The sequence below is a fragment of the Girardinichthys multiradiatus genome, chromosome 15, assembly GCF_021462225.1.
Source record: "Girardinichthys multiradiatus isolate DD_20200921_A chromosome 15, DD_fGirMul_XY1, whole genome shotgun sequence".
Taxonomy (NCBI): Eukaryota; Metazoa; Chordata; class Actinopteri; order Cyprinodontiformes; family Goodeidae; genus Girardinichthys; species Girardinichthys multiradiatus.
The window spans coordinates 38,485,390-38,501,187 of record NC_061808.1 but is presented as its reverse complement, the minus strand read 5'-3'; the positions used below and the strand labels follow the sequence as shown (position 1 = coordinate 38,501,187).

Below are 15,798 nucleotides of genomic sequence, written 5' to 3'. Positions count from 1 at the left end.
GTGTTAATTCATAGTTTTGATGCCTTCAGTGTGAAGCTACAATATTCATAGTCATGAAAATAAAGAAAACTCTTTGAATGAGAAGGTGTGTCCAAAGGCTTGAGTCCTCGATTCGGCTGTCCTGGGTTCGAGTCCCAGACCCCGCGACCTTTGCCAAATGTCTCCCCCTCTCTCCTCTCTGCCTACTGTCAGAAATTGAAAAATAAAGGCCTCTAATGCCGAAAAAATATCTTAAAAAAAAAAAAAAAGACAGTTGGAACAGAAATTAGATGATCCACTGTGATCCTGGATCGGAATGAAATGTAGCGCTCACCCCACTGACCCCATCACTGCTCAGCAGGAACCACAAACACTGCAGCTGTCCCACGTTCATGGGCGTTGACTGTAGGCAGAAACGAAGATGTCTGGAGATCTCTCGGCGTAAGCAGTCTTCAGCATTATGGTCACTAGGAATCAACAACAGAAATCACAGGTGTTTCCAACAATGTCACATTCTGGTTTTTATATTAGCACTGGAAAAACACAAGGTTACCCTGGAGACAGAGCCAGGTGCAGCAGATCTGTGCTGAGTCGCAGCTGATTGAGAACTGAGAGTCCCTCCATCAGAGGCCAGAGTTGAGTCTTGCCCCTGAGCTGAAGCAGCTCCACTCTGCTCATGTGGACTCCACTGTCTTGTTCTTCTCCATCAGACATGGGTCTGACCCCTGACAGCCCTTTGGAGGACATGCAACACTCAAGTTGCTCCACGCTTAGTACCAGCTTTTCCAGTATACCTAATAGGGGGACATTGGGTATAGCTTTGTGTTACAGATCACTCTAAGGTGCAATTAATAACAATTATAGATAATTTCAATAGAATAAAAAAGCACTTTAAAGTTTTGGTCACTTTAGGAAAAACCTACCTACCTACAAACATACATATAAACACACACACACATTGTTTACCTGACTCATGTGGATTGAGTTGGTTGTTTGCCGACAGAACCAGACCAGATGCTTCAAGGAGGCTTTCTTTGATGTCCAGCCAGAGTCCAGCGCCCTGAAGTCGGACCAGCTCTAGCTCCCAGCAACTAAAAGGCCCATCCAGCTTCAGTTTGTTCACATCCAGAGCTTTACTGAGGAACCCGAGGCGAGAAGCACACTCAGCCACTGACTCCAGCTGGAAAAGAGGATGAATATGAATTCATACAGCAATGTTCAGCTTCATGCAACCATGTATTAATATTAGCAAAGGGCAAATGAGACAATTTTAGTAGTTTCACCACACCTTGAAAGGAAGGGCTTTTCCCAGAGATCTCTGGATGCCTTTCAGAGCACCAGCCACAGACCCCGGAGTGGATAAAACGTTTTGAATGGCTGCTGACACAGCCTGCAAGTCCTGCTGACCTCTGCAGAGTTTAATAAAGATCCGCAGTTAAAACACACAAAAATACAGTCGTCAAGATTTAGGAATAGCCGTTCTGCAATTAGTTTATACAGTACATGCAACAACCTCTTCATAAGAAAGAGAAGAGAAAAAATCTGTAAATTAAATAGCTATATGTTTTAAAAGATAAGTTTACAGACAAAACATGGGAGAATTATATATGGTCCTCCTGCAAATGTCAGAAAATGAAAAGTGGAAAAGAAAAACATTTACTCCAAAGTTGTGCCTGTATCTCCCATCAGCAGCTGCGGAAGGCGGAGGACGAGGTGCTTCTGCACCCACTGCCAGTGCAGAGACAGCACAGAGATGCCCTGAGAGTCAGCTGGAAGCATGATGCACACGTCCCAGAAATGATCGCGCCACTGGAGCAGCTGCAGGATCTAATCACCAAGAAAGCAGGAGTAAAAACACCAGGTTTCAAGATAACTTTCACATGAGGACTGCAACCCTATGAGAGCTGTATCTAAACCCAAAAACAGGAGGTAACTGACGGCTTATAGTGAGTCTGTAACATTTCTGCTTCATTTCAAGCTATTTCTTCAATTTATTCTGTTAGTTAAAGAGGTTTGATCCAAATAAAAACTGACATCTAGATTTTATTTACCCGCTAGACATTGTAGTCATTAAGTAAGGATGGTATAATGAACGTACATCTTGTATGATGTTATGCAAATTATTTTAGGCTCCTTGACAGCTCTTGAATTTACATGAAACCAACCTCAGATGGAGAACAAGACATCCTATTATTCAGTGTTAATAACAAAGTACTAAAACCAGCTAAAAATTGAAAGCTACTTGAAGTAGTTCACTGCATGATGCAATAGCTGAATGACTTGCACCAAACGTGTTCAGTGATGTTATTGGTGTGTCACATTTTAAACCAAACTTCTTCACAACAATATTTCACTTCACTGTTCACTGCAGGCATTAATCTGAACCAAGGGATGACCAGATCAGAAAACTATTGAGTTATTTTGAAATGACCTCATTACCAGGGTTGAGGAGCACCAAGATGGCAATGTTTCAGAGGTATTGGCAGTCTCCACAACGGTTAAGATGAACCCACTGTAGATGTGAAGAAAAATTCCTGACCTCAAACATGACGTGATCAGAGATGTGGGGCTGTCCACTCTGCACAGCCTGCAGGACGTATGTGTCCCACAGGTCGAAGAATACTCGCAGGTGCATGAGCATGGGGTGAGGCAGCTGACTCATATCTATGGTTCCTGAGTGGTGAAGAAAATTAACCTTTTAGAAAGGAGTTTTAATATTGTATACATAGATCTACACACATTATACACATATACCTTACATTACCTTTGTTGAAGGCGGTGGCTACTCTCATAGCAGAACTCTGAGGAGCTGAACTGATGGTACAGGAGCAGGTGACAGCTCTCTCCTCCCGGTCCATCATCAGAACAATCCTAACACACAAACCAGGCTGTTTGACTTGGCTTGTTTTATGTTTGAAACTATTAACATTTGCTGAACTATCAGATAGGTTTAAATAACTCAGCTGAAATGGAAGTTAACACACGAGCACCGAGCTGTTAACATGATCACCAGGTCAGTCCTCCTACCTGTTTGCTACTGCATTTAGAGCTTCTAGAAACTCCATGTATCGTTCCTCATCCTCAAAGTTGCACTTGTTGGTTAAGATGTCCAGGTACTGTTTGTTCCAACGCATATCCATCAGAATCCTGTATTCATCTGGAAACATAACATTTCATCAAACTGCAGTCATTTAGTGTACAAACACAGTTTTTAATAAGACATACAGTGTAACAGCTGTGCCCGTTTCACAAGAAGAAATAATGTCATTACGAGTTTCATGGGTCCAGCTTTAACTTTGTTCCAAACAGACCACCTCCTGCGGAGGAAGCCATTTTTGTTTACTCTAACTTAACAAACCAGTTCAACTTACATCTGAGTTCACACTTAGATAGAACAACAATCCCAATCAAGACTCAGCTCAAATTAAAATAATGATGCAAATTAGAAGAAAAACCACAACAGCTGCTTTTTGTTTGTAGCTTCTTCTCTGCAGTATTTGTACATTAGCCTTGGGTTGGGTACCAGTATTAAGGTGTACCAAGGTTTTGAAATGTTTTTTTTTTTTTTTTCCAGCACTAGTGGCCTTTATGTTTTTCCATTTTTGACAGTAGGTAGACAGGAAAGAGGGGTAGAGAGAGGGGGAGACATTCGGTAAATGTCACCGGGTCTGGGACTCGAACCCGGGACAGCCGCCATTCGAGGACTGTAGCCTCTGTATATGGTCGCGCGCTTAACCCCTACACCATCAGCCCATGTTTTAAAGTGCTTTAAAACAGTGGCTCAGGTGGTAGGGGTTCGTCCTATAACTGGTGGGTTGCCGGTTCGAACCCCCGCTCTGTCCATCTTGGTCGTTGTGTCCTTGGGCAAGACACTTAATCCTACTTGCCTGCTGATACCCGTCTGCCCCAGGGCAGCTGTGGCTAAAATGTAGCTCACCACTGTCAGTGTGTGAATGTGTGTGTGAATGGGTGGATGACTGAATGCGATGTAAAGCGCTTTGGGGTCTCTGGGGACTTGATAATGCGCTATACAAGACTAGGCCCATTTACCATTTAAAATCTGTAAAATGTTTCATATTATCATTCCTACAGATTAAAATGTTTTTAGACCAATGCTCAGAGAGCGGTTTGTATGACCAAGGAACAAAGCAATAATGACAGAGTTCACCTTTGCTGTGAGGTTGGAGCAGCTCTGCCAGTGTTTTCCCCTTTACAGCCAGGCTGCTGCTGAACACAGCCCTCAGAGCTCTGTTTCCTGCCTCCACCTGGACCAGCACTGGGTCTGAAACAGTTGAGATAACATAGTTTTACCTACTACATCCTAGTGAAGAAGACAATTTGACTTACAGAATTCTAATCATGTTAACAGAGAGACAAGCTGAAGTCTGCTGATTGTGTCGGATCTGTCACATTTCTGCACACTGGACCTGCTTGGAAACTAATACAGGCATTTCAACATTGTTGGAAGTTGTGTTTAAGATCCAAACAGAGCAGCAGCTTCCTACAGGAGATCTCTTCACACAATCTACTTTTCCTGTTAACTGCTTCTGAAGGGACTTGTGACATTCCAGCCTTTTTTAACACTCGGATAATAAACTCTGGTGTGCTGTGTGTGTGATCTTGTACACAAAGTTACAAACCAGGCAGATATTTGTAGCTCCTCCCCAGGTTTGAGAGCCAGCTGCTGCGTAGGATCCAATCTCCATGAGATGCTCTCTCTGTCACCAGCCTCACTGCTGTGGAGATGAGCCTGAGAGCATCTCCTTCCTCCAGATCCACTACTCCTCCAGAAAACACAGAGTCCTCATGGACACCACTGCTCTGCAAGGCCAGCTGCAGGTCCATCAATCTCAGTGGACGATTCCTGCAGAAAGCTAGATAGTCTCATTACAAGTTCCACACTCAAAAGGAGACAGAAATGAAGGATAAAATGTTTTTATGTTTAGGTATCTGAAGACAGAAGACAGGAGTGTGCGTAAAATCATTATTTAGGTAGCATTCAAACTGCCAGCTGGTGTGGCATACGACCTTCCCTTTATCATTATCAGCAGCTTGAAAACAGCCTCAAGGATCTGTCACTGGAACATGATCCCTTCACAATATTCATGTCCAAATTCAAAGGTTTTCCAGAATCAGATTAGCAGACTTCTCAGTCCATTAATCCTTTATTTTAAGGAATCTAAAGCAAGACACCTTCATGAGGACCACAAAATCGGGGCACGTGGCGTCGCCGGGTATGGCAGAGACGGGGTCCCACCCTGGAGCCAGGCCTGGGGTCGAGACTTGTCGGAGAGCGCCTGGTGGCTGGGTTGCGGGACCCGGCCGGGCCAAGACCGAATGAGAGATGCGAGGGCATCCCCCAGTGGGCCCAACCCATGCAGGGGGAACCATAAGGGATCGGTGCAAAGAGGATCGGGCAGCGGACAAAGGTGGAGACCTCGATCTCCAGATGTTTAGGCTGGCTCTAGGGACGTGGAATGTCACCTTGCTGGGGGGATGGAGCCTGAGCTTGTGCGAGAGGTCGAGAGATATCAATTAGAAATAGTTGGGCCTCCAGCGCAGCGTGGGATCTGGAACCCGTTTTCTTGAGAGGGGCTGGACTCTCTTCTACTCTGGAGTGGCCCACGGGGAGAGGCGGCGGGCTGGGGTGGGTTTGCTTGTTGCCCCCCAGCTCAGTCATCTCGTGTTGGGGTTTAGCCCAGTATATGAGAGGGTCGCATCCCTGCGCTTTCGGTTGGGGACAGGTCTCTGACGTCGTTTCGGCCTATGGGCTGAGCGGTAGTGTGGAGTGCCCAGCCTTCTTGGCGTCCCTGTCAGGGTGCTGGATAGTGCCCTTCCCAGGGACTCCATTATTCTGCTGGGGGACTTCAGACAGGGGTGGTGGTCCCCCTACATAAGAAGGGTGACCGGGGGGTGTGTTCCAACTATAGGGGGATCACACTCCTCAGCCTCCCTGGTAAGGCCTTTGCCAGGGTATTGGAGAGGAGTGCCCGGCCGATAGTTGAATCTCGGCTTCAGGGGGAGCAGTGTGGTTTTCGTCCCGGCCATGGAAAACTGGACCAGCTCTACCAGGGTACTTCAGGGTTCATAGGACTTTGCCCAACCGATCTACATGTGTTATGTGGACCTGGAGAAGGGACTGTGTCCCTCGTTGTGTCCTGTGCGGGGTGCTCCAGGAGTATGGAGTCAGGGGCGCTTTATTAGGGGCCATCTGGTCTCTGTACAAGTGGAGCAGGAGTTTGGTCCGCACTAAGTCGGACCTGTTCCCGGTGCATGTTGGACTCTTCAGGTTGGATGGGAGTTCCTGTTTCAAGTGGAGGAGTTCAAGTATCTTGGGGTCTTGTTCACGAGTGAGGGGAGAATGGAGCAGGAGATCAAAAGATGGATCGGTACGGCTGCCGCAGTAATGGGGACGCTGTGCTGATCCGTTGTGATGAAGAGAGCTGATCCGAAAAGCGGAGCTCTTGATTTACCGGTTGGTCTACGTTCCTACACTCACCTATGGCCGTGAACTTTGGGTCACGACCGAAAGAACGAGATCCTGGATACAAGCGGCTGAAATAAGCTTCCTCCGTAGGGTGGCTGGGCACTCCCTTAGAGATAGGGTGAGGAGCTCGGTTATCCGGGAGGGGCTCGGAGTAGAGCCGCTGCTCCTCCACATCGAGAGGAGCCAGTTGGGGTGGCTCGGGCATACCGGAATGCCTCCTGGACGCCTTCCTCAGGAGGTGTTCCTGGCACAACCCACCGGGAGGATGCCTAGGGGACGGCCCAAGACACGCTGGAGGGACTACGTCTCTCGGCTGGCCTGGGAACGCCTTGGGATTCCCCCGCATGAACTGTAGGAGGTGTCTGGGGAGAGAGACGTCTGGATGTCTCTACTGAGTCGGTTGCCCCCGCGATCCGATCCCGGATGAAGCGGAAGACAACGAGTATGAGTAAACACAAAGGTTCACAATACCTGTACAGTTTCTGTCAAGGTCTGGCTTTAAATACAGACATGCAAGGAAGCAAGGCAGGCAGGACGGAATGATGGGCAAAATATTCCTTCATACAATGTAATAGTGCAGGCTTGGTTTTTAACTGCTGCTGGCCCTTTATAATTAAGGTGTGCATATGATTTTTGTGTCTGTCCTTCCATTACATTACTGTATATGGTACTGGTTGGCTGTACACAACCTCCCATTTAAAGAATTGAAGCTTTCATGAAATCCTCAAGCAAAAAGTCCTTTGAAAAATGTTATGTGTTTTCTAAGGTATGAAAGAACACATTAAGCTTATGAAATTAAAACATTTCCATTTCTCCTGTTCAAAAGGAGTAGGTGTCTGGTGGATTAAGTGTTCTTTGCTGCTGGAAACAATCTAAACCTAAAAGAGATGAGTAAGAACCCTGTTTTATTCATTGTATAGTACACTTTCTATTCAGTTTTACCGTTTTCCTTGCAGGCTGAGGGAGTTGAGGCAGAACAGGAGGACCTGCCCGTCTCTGAGGACAGATGAAAAGCAAGAATCTTCTGTGGAAAGAAGAGCCGAGGGGAAGCCGTCAGGCCAAACACCAGCAGACAGCAGCCCATCGCCCCAATCCGCTGTACCCTGGATGGCCAAGTGCTGCTCAATCACCTGTTGGGCTTGCTGAAAGAGAACAAGGTGCAGCACCAGTTTTCAGATTTTAAGGAACCAATCCCAGCCCTTTCTTTGCTAGGACGCTTTTAAAATAAAAAATAACATGTTGTTAACTATTCTATTTTATTTCTGATACATACAATGCATGTAAAAATATAACAGGTGTCTTCTGTTTTTGCTTTATAATAGCACTTTAATGTTTCACGTAAAAAAGGTATAATATCAGACAATGATAACCTGAGTAAATACAAAATGAAGTTTATAAAAAAGCTATCCCAACTAAATAAATGTGGTTTCTAGATGAACCTAATAACTGAGCAGCCTGTTTATGGTCATGCCTCAGCGGCTCAGTCACATTTAAACACAATTTTGCCGGAACCACTTAAAACCCTTCACATGACGTGTTGCTTATTGAGATCTTTGAGCTGTAAAATCATTAAAGTAAGGGTGGGATCTGTCTGCCAGTGTCAACTGACCATCTGAATGCATTGGTGTCGGGGATATAATACCTTCTGGTTGGCAACAGTGCGCTGGCAGAATGAGTATGCCTCAGTACAGGCATGCTGCAGGGAGCTACGCAAATCTGCACCTCTCTGCAGCTGGCAGGACAGCAGGGAGGCAGCATGAAGAAGGGATGTCACAGAAGAGGCCGGGGAGTCTGAGAGCCAGAGAAAAGACTGTCTGATAAATCCTGCTCAATCACTGGAAGTGAAGTCGATTTTTATAAGGCTTACCCCAGATGGCAGATCTGATGCCTTTATGTATCTGAATCAGTAGATCACACACACAATCCCCTGTCACACCAGCAGAGTGGAGCAGAGTCTTTAGGTCCAGTGTGTCCCAGCAAACCCCTTCATTTTCCCCTGGGATGTAAACCTCCACCCCTCTGTTTCTCATTGCTCTGGACAGCTCCCCATGAACGGGGTCCATGGTGAGGAACAGCCTGCAAAGCCAAGCACATACTATATAAGCTGAACACAGAATTCTGCAGAGACTCTGTCATCACACCTCTAAACGACCTTTATTACTAACCTGAAGTTAGGATGAGGGGTTATTCTGGGAGTCTTCCCATCGATTACACCGCGTTCATTAATGGCAAGTGACCCATTGGGTTCGAGAAGAGCATTGAGGCGATCTAAGACGGAGGCGCTAAGTAAAGAGTGCATGATTAGTGCTGGGAGCCAAACTAACTGCTTTTGTATGTAATGATAAATAATTATTTTGAAATATTTTCTCCTAAGGTTCGGCTCAGAATAAAAGGCCATCACCCATCATAGACTAAACCAAAGTATAATGCATTGGTTAAGGGGGCTTCAGCTGTCCAAAACCAATGAGCTGATCAGTTTTACTTTTGCAAAAAATTTTCTGGCAAATAAAGGCACAAATAAAATAATACTCAAGTTGTTGAAATGTTTCAGAAAAATCATCCAAATTGTCTGAAATTAGTTATTGGTTTTTTTTCCCCAGTCACTTCAAAAAATTTCAGATTGGAAAACTATTTCTAGAGCTACAAATATAAAAGGTACCTGCAGAAGTTGACATTGTCCATAAGTAACCAGTCACCAGCCTGAAGGGCTTGGACCAGCATCCCATCCAACCATTCGAAACCCCCGTTAGTCCAACCATCCTCTAGCTGAGCCAGACGCTCTTTCAGCAGAGTGAAGTCCATCTGCAGCTTGGACATGTCTGAAGGTAAAGGCCACTATGTTAAGGCACAGTGTATACATCCATGGAATTACAAGACCAATACTGAAACCAGAGAAACAAGCATCCTTTATGTAATGTAGTATGAATACATCTAATTGTTACCGGTGAACACTTTGAGCTTGGTGTTTAGTTTCTGCAGGAGGAGGATAATGACCTCCAGCTTGTTCAGTGCTTCAGAGTTTACTGTTCCTCCTGGTCTTTGCAGTCTATTCTCCTTCAACCACTGGCAGAATACGCCCCATGTCTGCAGCAGAAACTCTGTGTCCTGGGTACCATCATCAAGAGACATCAGCCCCCGTCTTATTACCATGGCAACCGTGTAGTCAACTGTCTCCAACACTTGCTGCCACGGACGCATGATGTCAACCTACATAAAAGGAAAAAAAGATTTACGTGACTTCTTAATTTTTTTTTTGTATACCACACGTTGCAAACATGACACTGGTTGAATGCTACCTGCTCGAACCCTCCCAGGAGCTCAGTGGTGTCTATGGCACTGTTCATGGCCATGACCCTGAGATGGTGTCCTGTCAGCAAGGCTAGCAGTCTCACCAGGCTGGTCTTTCCACTGGCTGCTGGACCAACTACTATGGTCATCCAGCCCATATCCACACACTTCATCAGTGACTCTAAAGGCTTCAGGCACTGGTGTGTGATAGATAGTGGGGGATCCAGAGTCACGGGGGCTTCACCACTGCGACGTAGTACAGAGAAGCCCACCTACAGCAGCAGCAAACCGTGGCACAAAAACAACTTACCTATGTGCGTGTGATAAATGGCAAAATAGGATTTTATAGTGCTGACAAACCTGAACATTGAGGGGAGTGATATGAAACTCCTTGGAGCCACAGTAAGGCTCATACTCCTCCCCAAACACCTCCCTGAACACAGACAGCACCTGTGTGTGACATAAGAGACTGATCCATCAGCTCCTGTTTCACAGAGAAGCACCTACAAACCAACTTTTGACTGGAACTGGACGCTTTTCAGCCCAGATGGTCTTGTATGGTGACCAGCTGGTCAGAAACTAAAAAATCTGACTTCATTCTGATCAATCAGTGCATCTTTATAGGCACTCCAGGTTGCACTAACAATGGCACCCTTTTCTGTGGATACTTTTTCTGAGTAAAAAAGATTCAAAGATAGAGATTTTGAGCATCAATTCATTTCAGTTCAGTTTTATTTATATAGCGCCAATTCAGAACACATGTCGTCTGGTACATACATTCCGATTAATCCTAACTATCAAACAGTGCAGTCAGATTCAATTTATTATTTTTTTATCTAACGAAACCCAGCAGATTGCATGGAGTCAGTGAGGTGTTTATCAGAAGCTCAGTGATGGAAGAAGCTCTATAAAAGCAAGTGTCGGGTGACATGTCTGATCAAAGCTTTACCAAGAGCAGAAGTGAGACACTGGCCACAAAACTCCTGCTAAACAGCTACAAAAACATAAAACTTTCTGCAAATTTTTAATGCATATGTTGAGTTAGTGCAGTTTACCTTTGCCTTATCAGCCTCTGTTCTCATTCTGTCATCATACACCAAGGCTACATGCTGGCCTGGGTTGAAAAACCCCGGCGACTGATCGGTCTGCATCAGCTGACACCAGCGGAAAATGTCACGAAGGTTAAATTCCCAGGGGCTTCCTTTGTGCCCCCACAGCTTCTCCATGCAAACCTCCTGAACAAGCTGTAGGAAGAAATAAAGGCGGCTTTTCAGCTGAATAATGGAGAGCTGGATCCATGGCCAATATCAGACCAAGCTTTGTCAGGCAAGAGAAAAATATCAGATGTAAATTATTTTTAAAAAATGAAATAGATTTTGGGATGCTGGAATTGTCAACCGCTTATACTTAAAGGAGTTAATAAGTCACTCATTTATGAAGGATGTGCAACATTAGCTGCATCAAGCATAGAGGACCAGGTAAATTGTCCCCCCCGCCCAGTAAAATAGAGATGATAAAGCAGACCCCTTTCAGTTTAAAAGACAAACTGCTTGTCAGTGCAAACATGTTGATACTAAATGTCAAGCACTGTGTTAGAGGGCTAATGACTGAGGTTTTATCAACCACCACAGAAGCTTGCCGTCGTCGGGTAGAGTAGGAACAAAACAAAAAACAGTGTAGGTTATTTACCTTATCTGAAGGTATTTCTCACCTATAAATACCAAATATAGCTTCATTCTCTCGGTGGCTTAATTACAATTAAAATAAAACTCACCCTGTTATTGAACTCGACCATTTTTGCAATGATTTTCTCATCGATGGTGGGAAAAATAGAATTTCCGATGAACTCCATGTCTTTGCTAGTGAGCTGGTCCACAAAAACCTAGAGGGTATTGAATATGTACAAAACAAAGCAGTAAACACCCTTGTAATGTTTTATCCTAAAACAGGTTTCTGGATGACAGCAGCAAGGGTAATGTATAACTTTAGGAATTACAGATGCACCAAGAAATTGAATGATGAGTGGAAACAGGCATTTTACAGCTTGATTCTCCTGACCTGAAACTCACTTGTAAATCCGATTTTTTTTCCAATCAATGACTAAACTATATCTAAGCGATACCAGCTCATGCTGACAAAACCAGCTTTGTATGGAAGTTGTTGTTGTGGGAGTCTAAAACAGCTACTTGCAGTGTAAGTGAGGTGTGTAAATCAAGCTGAGAGCCAGAAGAAGCCATTTAAAATGAAACAGGAGGTTCATTCAATCAACAAAAGAGTGGAACTGTAGGCAGGTAACAGGAAGGCTCAGTGGAGGTCAATAAAGTTACTCAGCTTTATGTTGGAGCTTCTAACCATTTTAACCACGGAACACGCTGGACTAAAGGCAGCCTATTGGAAACTTCAAAGGTGAGTTAAGAATCTACATACTCAAGGGAGGCTACAGTTTTAGTAATGCTAGCTATTAAATAATATAAGATGCTAAAGCCAATTTGCCATGTCATAATGCTATTTAAGTAGTCTCTGAAACAGGGGCTTAAAGACAGCTCCCATTAAGTGACATTAAAGGAACATTGTCAGAAGTGCTAATAAACAGCTAGTACAGGCAACGTTTATTACATTCCATTTGCCTACAGCCATATTAGACGCCAACTCGGGGTCCCTACACAAGCTCAAACTTCCGACTTCAGAGGACACAACTTCTTGTTTTTTCCTGACTGGAAACCTGGAAAATCTGACTTCCAAGTACAAAGAGAACGCAGCATTAAACCTTGTTTTAAACAGACTGCTCACTGATAGAACTCTCTAATAAATGACCCTAAAAAAATTAAATGTGGTTTTTCTATCTTCTTATATCTTAGTTCTTAAAAGAGAAATCAGAGTCGACCAAGAGTATACAGACAAGGTCAAGAACCACCTTACAAGCTTTACATAAAACAAAGATCAACCACAGAACTCTAATCGTTGAACAGAAACAGTGTTCTGACTGGTCATTCAATGTTCCTATTAACACATTTCTACAATTCACAGCAATATTTTGAAGAGGCCACTCCATTAACAATGTAACTGTCTCACCTGAGTAAACCTGTTGAGAAAGGATTTGGGCAACCCTTTACGCCCCCCACCTTGGGTAAATGGGTTCTGGCAGCCAAAGATCTTGGTCTTCTCATGCTGAATCTGGAAGCTCATGCCCAGCTCAGGAATGTAGATCTCTGCTCTGTGATCAAAGCAGGCATTCAGACCCTCTAACACTGACTGAGAGGCCAAGTTCAGCTGTAGGCAAAATAAGCAAAGCTCCTTAGTTCCCATCTTCCCACTGCCATTTTTTTCATTCACCATTATATGCATGAAGTTGGACTGTGACAATATGGACTCATTTGTATTAGGCTGAATGAAATAAGATTATGTTCTGCATTTAAACCTATTTACTTTCTTCTGCAGTACGCAGAGATTATTACATCATTTAAAACTGGCCTCTATGCAAATGCATTTAACTGGAGTGAATCAGCCCTAAACCTGGTTTCCAGAGCATAAACCTGGTGTAGAAACTAAAACTATGTGATTTGTATTTCTTACCTCATCCAGCACTACCCAGTGGCCAGCCTTTAAAGCAGCCAATAGGGGGCCATCTCGCCATGCAAACTCTCCTCCCTTCCCTCCCTCCACAGGAAGATCTGTCCCAAACAAGTCCGTAACATCCTGCCAGAGAGCACACAGCATTGACACCATGTTGGCACCTGATGGTGTCAACAGAGCACAGTCAAAAATCAGCGTCTTACCGTTTGCTCGGACAGGTTGATTCTGACCAGATGGTTTCCAGAGGCTTTTGCCAGCGTTCCCACCAGGCTTGTCTTTCCCACTCCAGGGGACCCCTCCAGTAACACAGGCCTCTGCAGTTTTAGAGCTCGCAAAAGCCTTTGGGCGTTCATTGCAGTGGTGCCTGCTGTGATGGCGTACTCACACAGGTTGCGGCTCTCAGTCTGAGGTCCTGATTTGTTCATTTATAGGAAATGACAGTAAACAAGAGTTCTGAAAAAGGAACTAGAAAATCTAATGCATTTGAACAAGTTATGAGGAACTAACTGGAACTTCAACTATAATATATGTTTGCAGAAAGATGTGGAAACTATGGAAAATTAACTTCAGGGATTCTTGTAACAGTTTTAGGATCTGCAATGATCAAGCCTGTCCTGGAAGATACTGATTTACAGTTTTCTTCTTTTGATTCTGATCAGGACCAATTCAGTTTTTATTTTTATTAAAGAACCATCTTTGTTTTTTTGTGGTAGTAGATTTGAATCAAACAATAAGTGAAGCCATAACCAGATTTATGCATGGAAGCATTCATCCCTAACAGTTTGGTTAGTGCATAAAAGTGCATAAAAACCTGTTGTTTGTTGATGCATTTATAAACTGAAAATGACTAAGTTCTTAGTTTTAATGCGTTTTTAAACACAGCTCTATATACCTGAATTCTAGATCCGCAACATATTCCAAGAAAAATGTGAACCAGTAAAACTTTTGTTAATTAAAACTTTTTCCTGTGTCCTGTAGCACGTTTGGCATTAAAGGCTAAAATTAAGCATTTTGTCCCACTTATGTAAACCCATGTAAGGTTGTACAACAATGCAGATACCTTTCCACATTTTCCTTCCTACAGAAATGTCAGTCATATCTTTCTAATGTCTGCACATCAAGGTCTTTTGTTTCTTTTATGTTTTCTTGTATGAAAATGGATTTAATTCAGTTTATTTATAGCACCAACTTACAACGAAGGTCCCTTCAGGACATGAGCTAAAAAAGCTAACGGGTCCAATCGAATTTCAATTGCGATCCAATCCAGTGGAGGTCCCTGGAAAAGACAGCGTGTTGCTCTAAAACTACTGTACAGGACTGTCCTGCATTAATGCTCCCATCACAGAAGTGGACATTAGATTAATCAGTTATACAGCTTTATACTATCAGGCTGACTGCAGGTAACAGGCGGTCTTTCTCTTTGGTCCTGGGAACATTGGTTGAATTCCTTCGAAATGATCTGGAGAACTGATCTGTTTGACCAAACCTGTGTTTAGCTGTTGTGGTCCCGAGCACCCTGGCCAGATTTAAGGTTCCATTTGTGAATACAACACTTTAATCGAGATTTTGACAGTTGTGTCCCAAACGGCGCGTCGTCTCTCTGGTTCTATAAGCTACTGATGAACCCTGATTATTGCTGCAGCTATATCTGATGGACTGGAGGTTACACATGTTGTATGACTGAAGTGGATCTATTAACATTGTTAACATATTTTAATGTGTCTACGAACAAGCTTGCTTCATTGTGTCCTTAAATTGCCCTTCGGGGACAAAAAACGTTTTATTGAATTGAGTTGAACTGAACACAGCATATTTTGTAGAGTCATTGTGTCAATTTTCTAATTGATTCTGCAGGTAAAATTTGGTTTCAAATTGTTTCCAACATGGAATAAAAGTATAACTACATAATTTGCATTAGAGCACCAGTAAATCTGGTGAACATAGTGATGTATAATACACAGGGCAATTATAAAAAAAAAAAAAAGTTGTGGGAAAAAAGTCCAATGATCTGGATCACATGACGTTTTACTGAACAAGGCTATAATGTACAATATAACGAGGGAAAATAGCACAGAGTTAATAATGAAAACTAAAGCAGAAAAGTATTAAATTCTGACAAATTGGATTTTAAGTGAGCTGTTTACACAACCTGCATTAACATGGCCTTATTTTTTAAACAATAGAAACTGTAGTTTATATACTGCTATGTACAAATGTGTGCTTACACGTTGATATAAGGTAATAATTCAAATCCATACCTGTGGTGATGTAGAAGGGGCTGATACCAAAGAAGTCCTTTCCCCACTGAGGTTCCCTTGGCAAGCAGCTATCATACACTCTAAGTGCAGCCAGCATCTCATGATCAAGCTTGGTCATCTTACTCAGCCTCTGCTGCAGGAAACCGAGGCACATCTGACGCGCAAACAGGGTGCTGTCTGCACATGACACTGTAGTTCCTGCAAGGAAAAATT

The 15,798-nt window shown here is 43.6% G+C and overlaps 1 protein-coding gene across 1 annotated transcript in view; it reads right to left on the bottom strand.

Moving 5' to 3' along the window:
• Window positions 1-15,798, bottom strand: part of mdn1 (midasin AAA ATPase 1) — a 96,477-nt gene that overhangs the window by 54,508 nt on the left and 26,171 nt on the right. The window contains exons 35-58 of the mRNA XM_047388658.1: window positions 15,586-15,783; window positions 13,531-13,739; window positions 13,328-13,450; window positions 12,827-13,024; window positions 11,529-11,636; window positions 10,810-10,998; window positions 10,115-10,204; window positions 9,763-10,026; window positions 9,409-9,673; window positions 9,126-9,285; window positions 8,632-8,748; window positions 8,334-8,542; window positions 8,109-8,257; window positions 7,409-7,608; window positions 4,620-4,843; window positions 4,148-4,261; window positions 3,007-3,136; window positions 2,744-2,850; window positions 2,519-2,652; window positions 1,640-1,806; window positions 1,268-1,388; window positions 946-1,159; window positions 533-773; window positions 314-446 (exon numbers count right to left, since the gene is read on the bottom strand). Of these exons, the coding sequence (XP_047244614.1) occupies window positions 314-446; window positions 533-773; window positions 946-1,159; window positions 1,268-1,388; window positions 1,640-1,806; window positions 2,519-2,652; window positions 2,744-2,850; window positions 3,007-3,136; window positions 4,148-4,261; window positions 4,620-4,843; window positions 7,409-7,608; window positions 8,109-8,257; window positions 8,334-8,542; window positions 8,632-8,748; window positions 9,126-9,285; window positions 9,409-9,673; window positions 9,763-10,026; window positions 10,115-10,204; window positions 10,810-10,998; window positions 11,529-11,636; window positions 12,827-13,024; window positions 13,328-13,450; window positions 13,531-13,739; window positions 15,586-15,783 (4,064 nt within the window). The remainder of the gene's footprint in view (window positions 1-313; window positions 447-532; window positions 774-945; window positions 1,160-1,267; window positions 1,389-1,639; window positions 1,807-2,518; window positions 2,653-2,743; window positions 2,851-3,006; window positions 3,137-4,147; window positions 4,262-4,619; window positions 4,844-7,408; window positions 7,609-8,108; window positions 8,258-8,333; window positions 8,543-8,631; window positions 8,749-9,125; window positions 9,286-9,408; window positions 9,674-9,762; window positions 10,027-10,114; window positions 10,205-10,809; window positions 10,999-11,528; window positions 11,637-12,826; window positions 13,025-13,327; window positions 13,451-13,530; window positions 13,740-15,585; window positions 15,784-15,798) is intronic.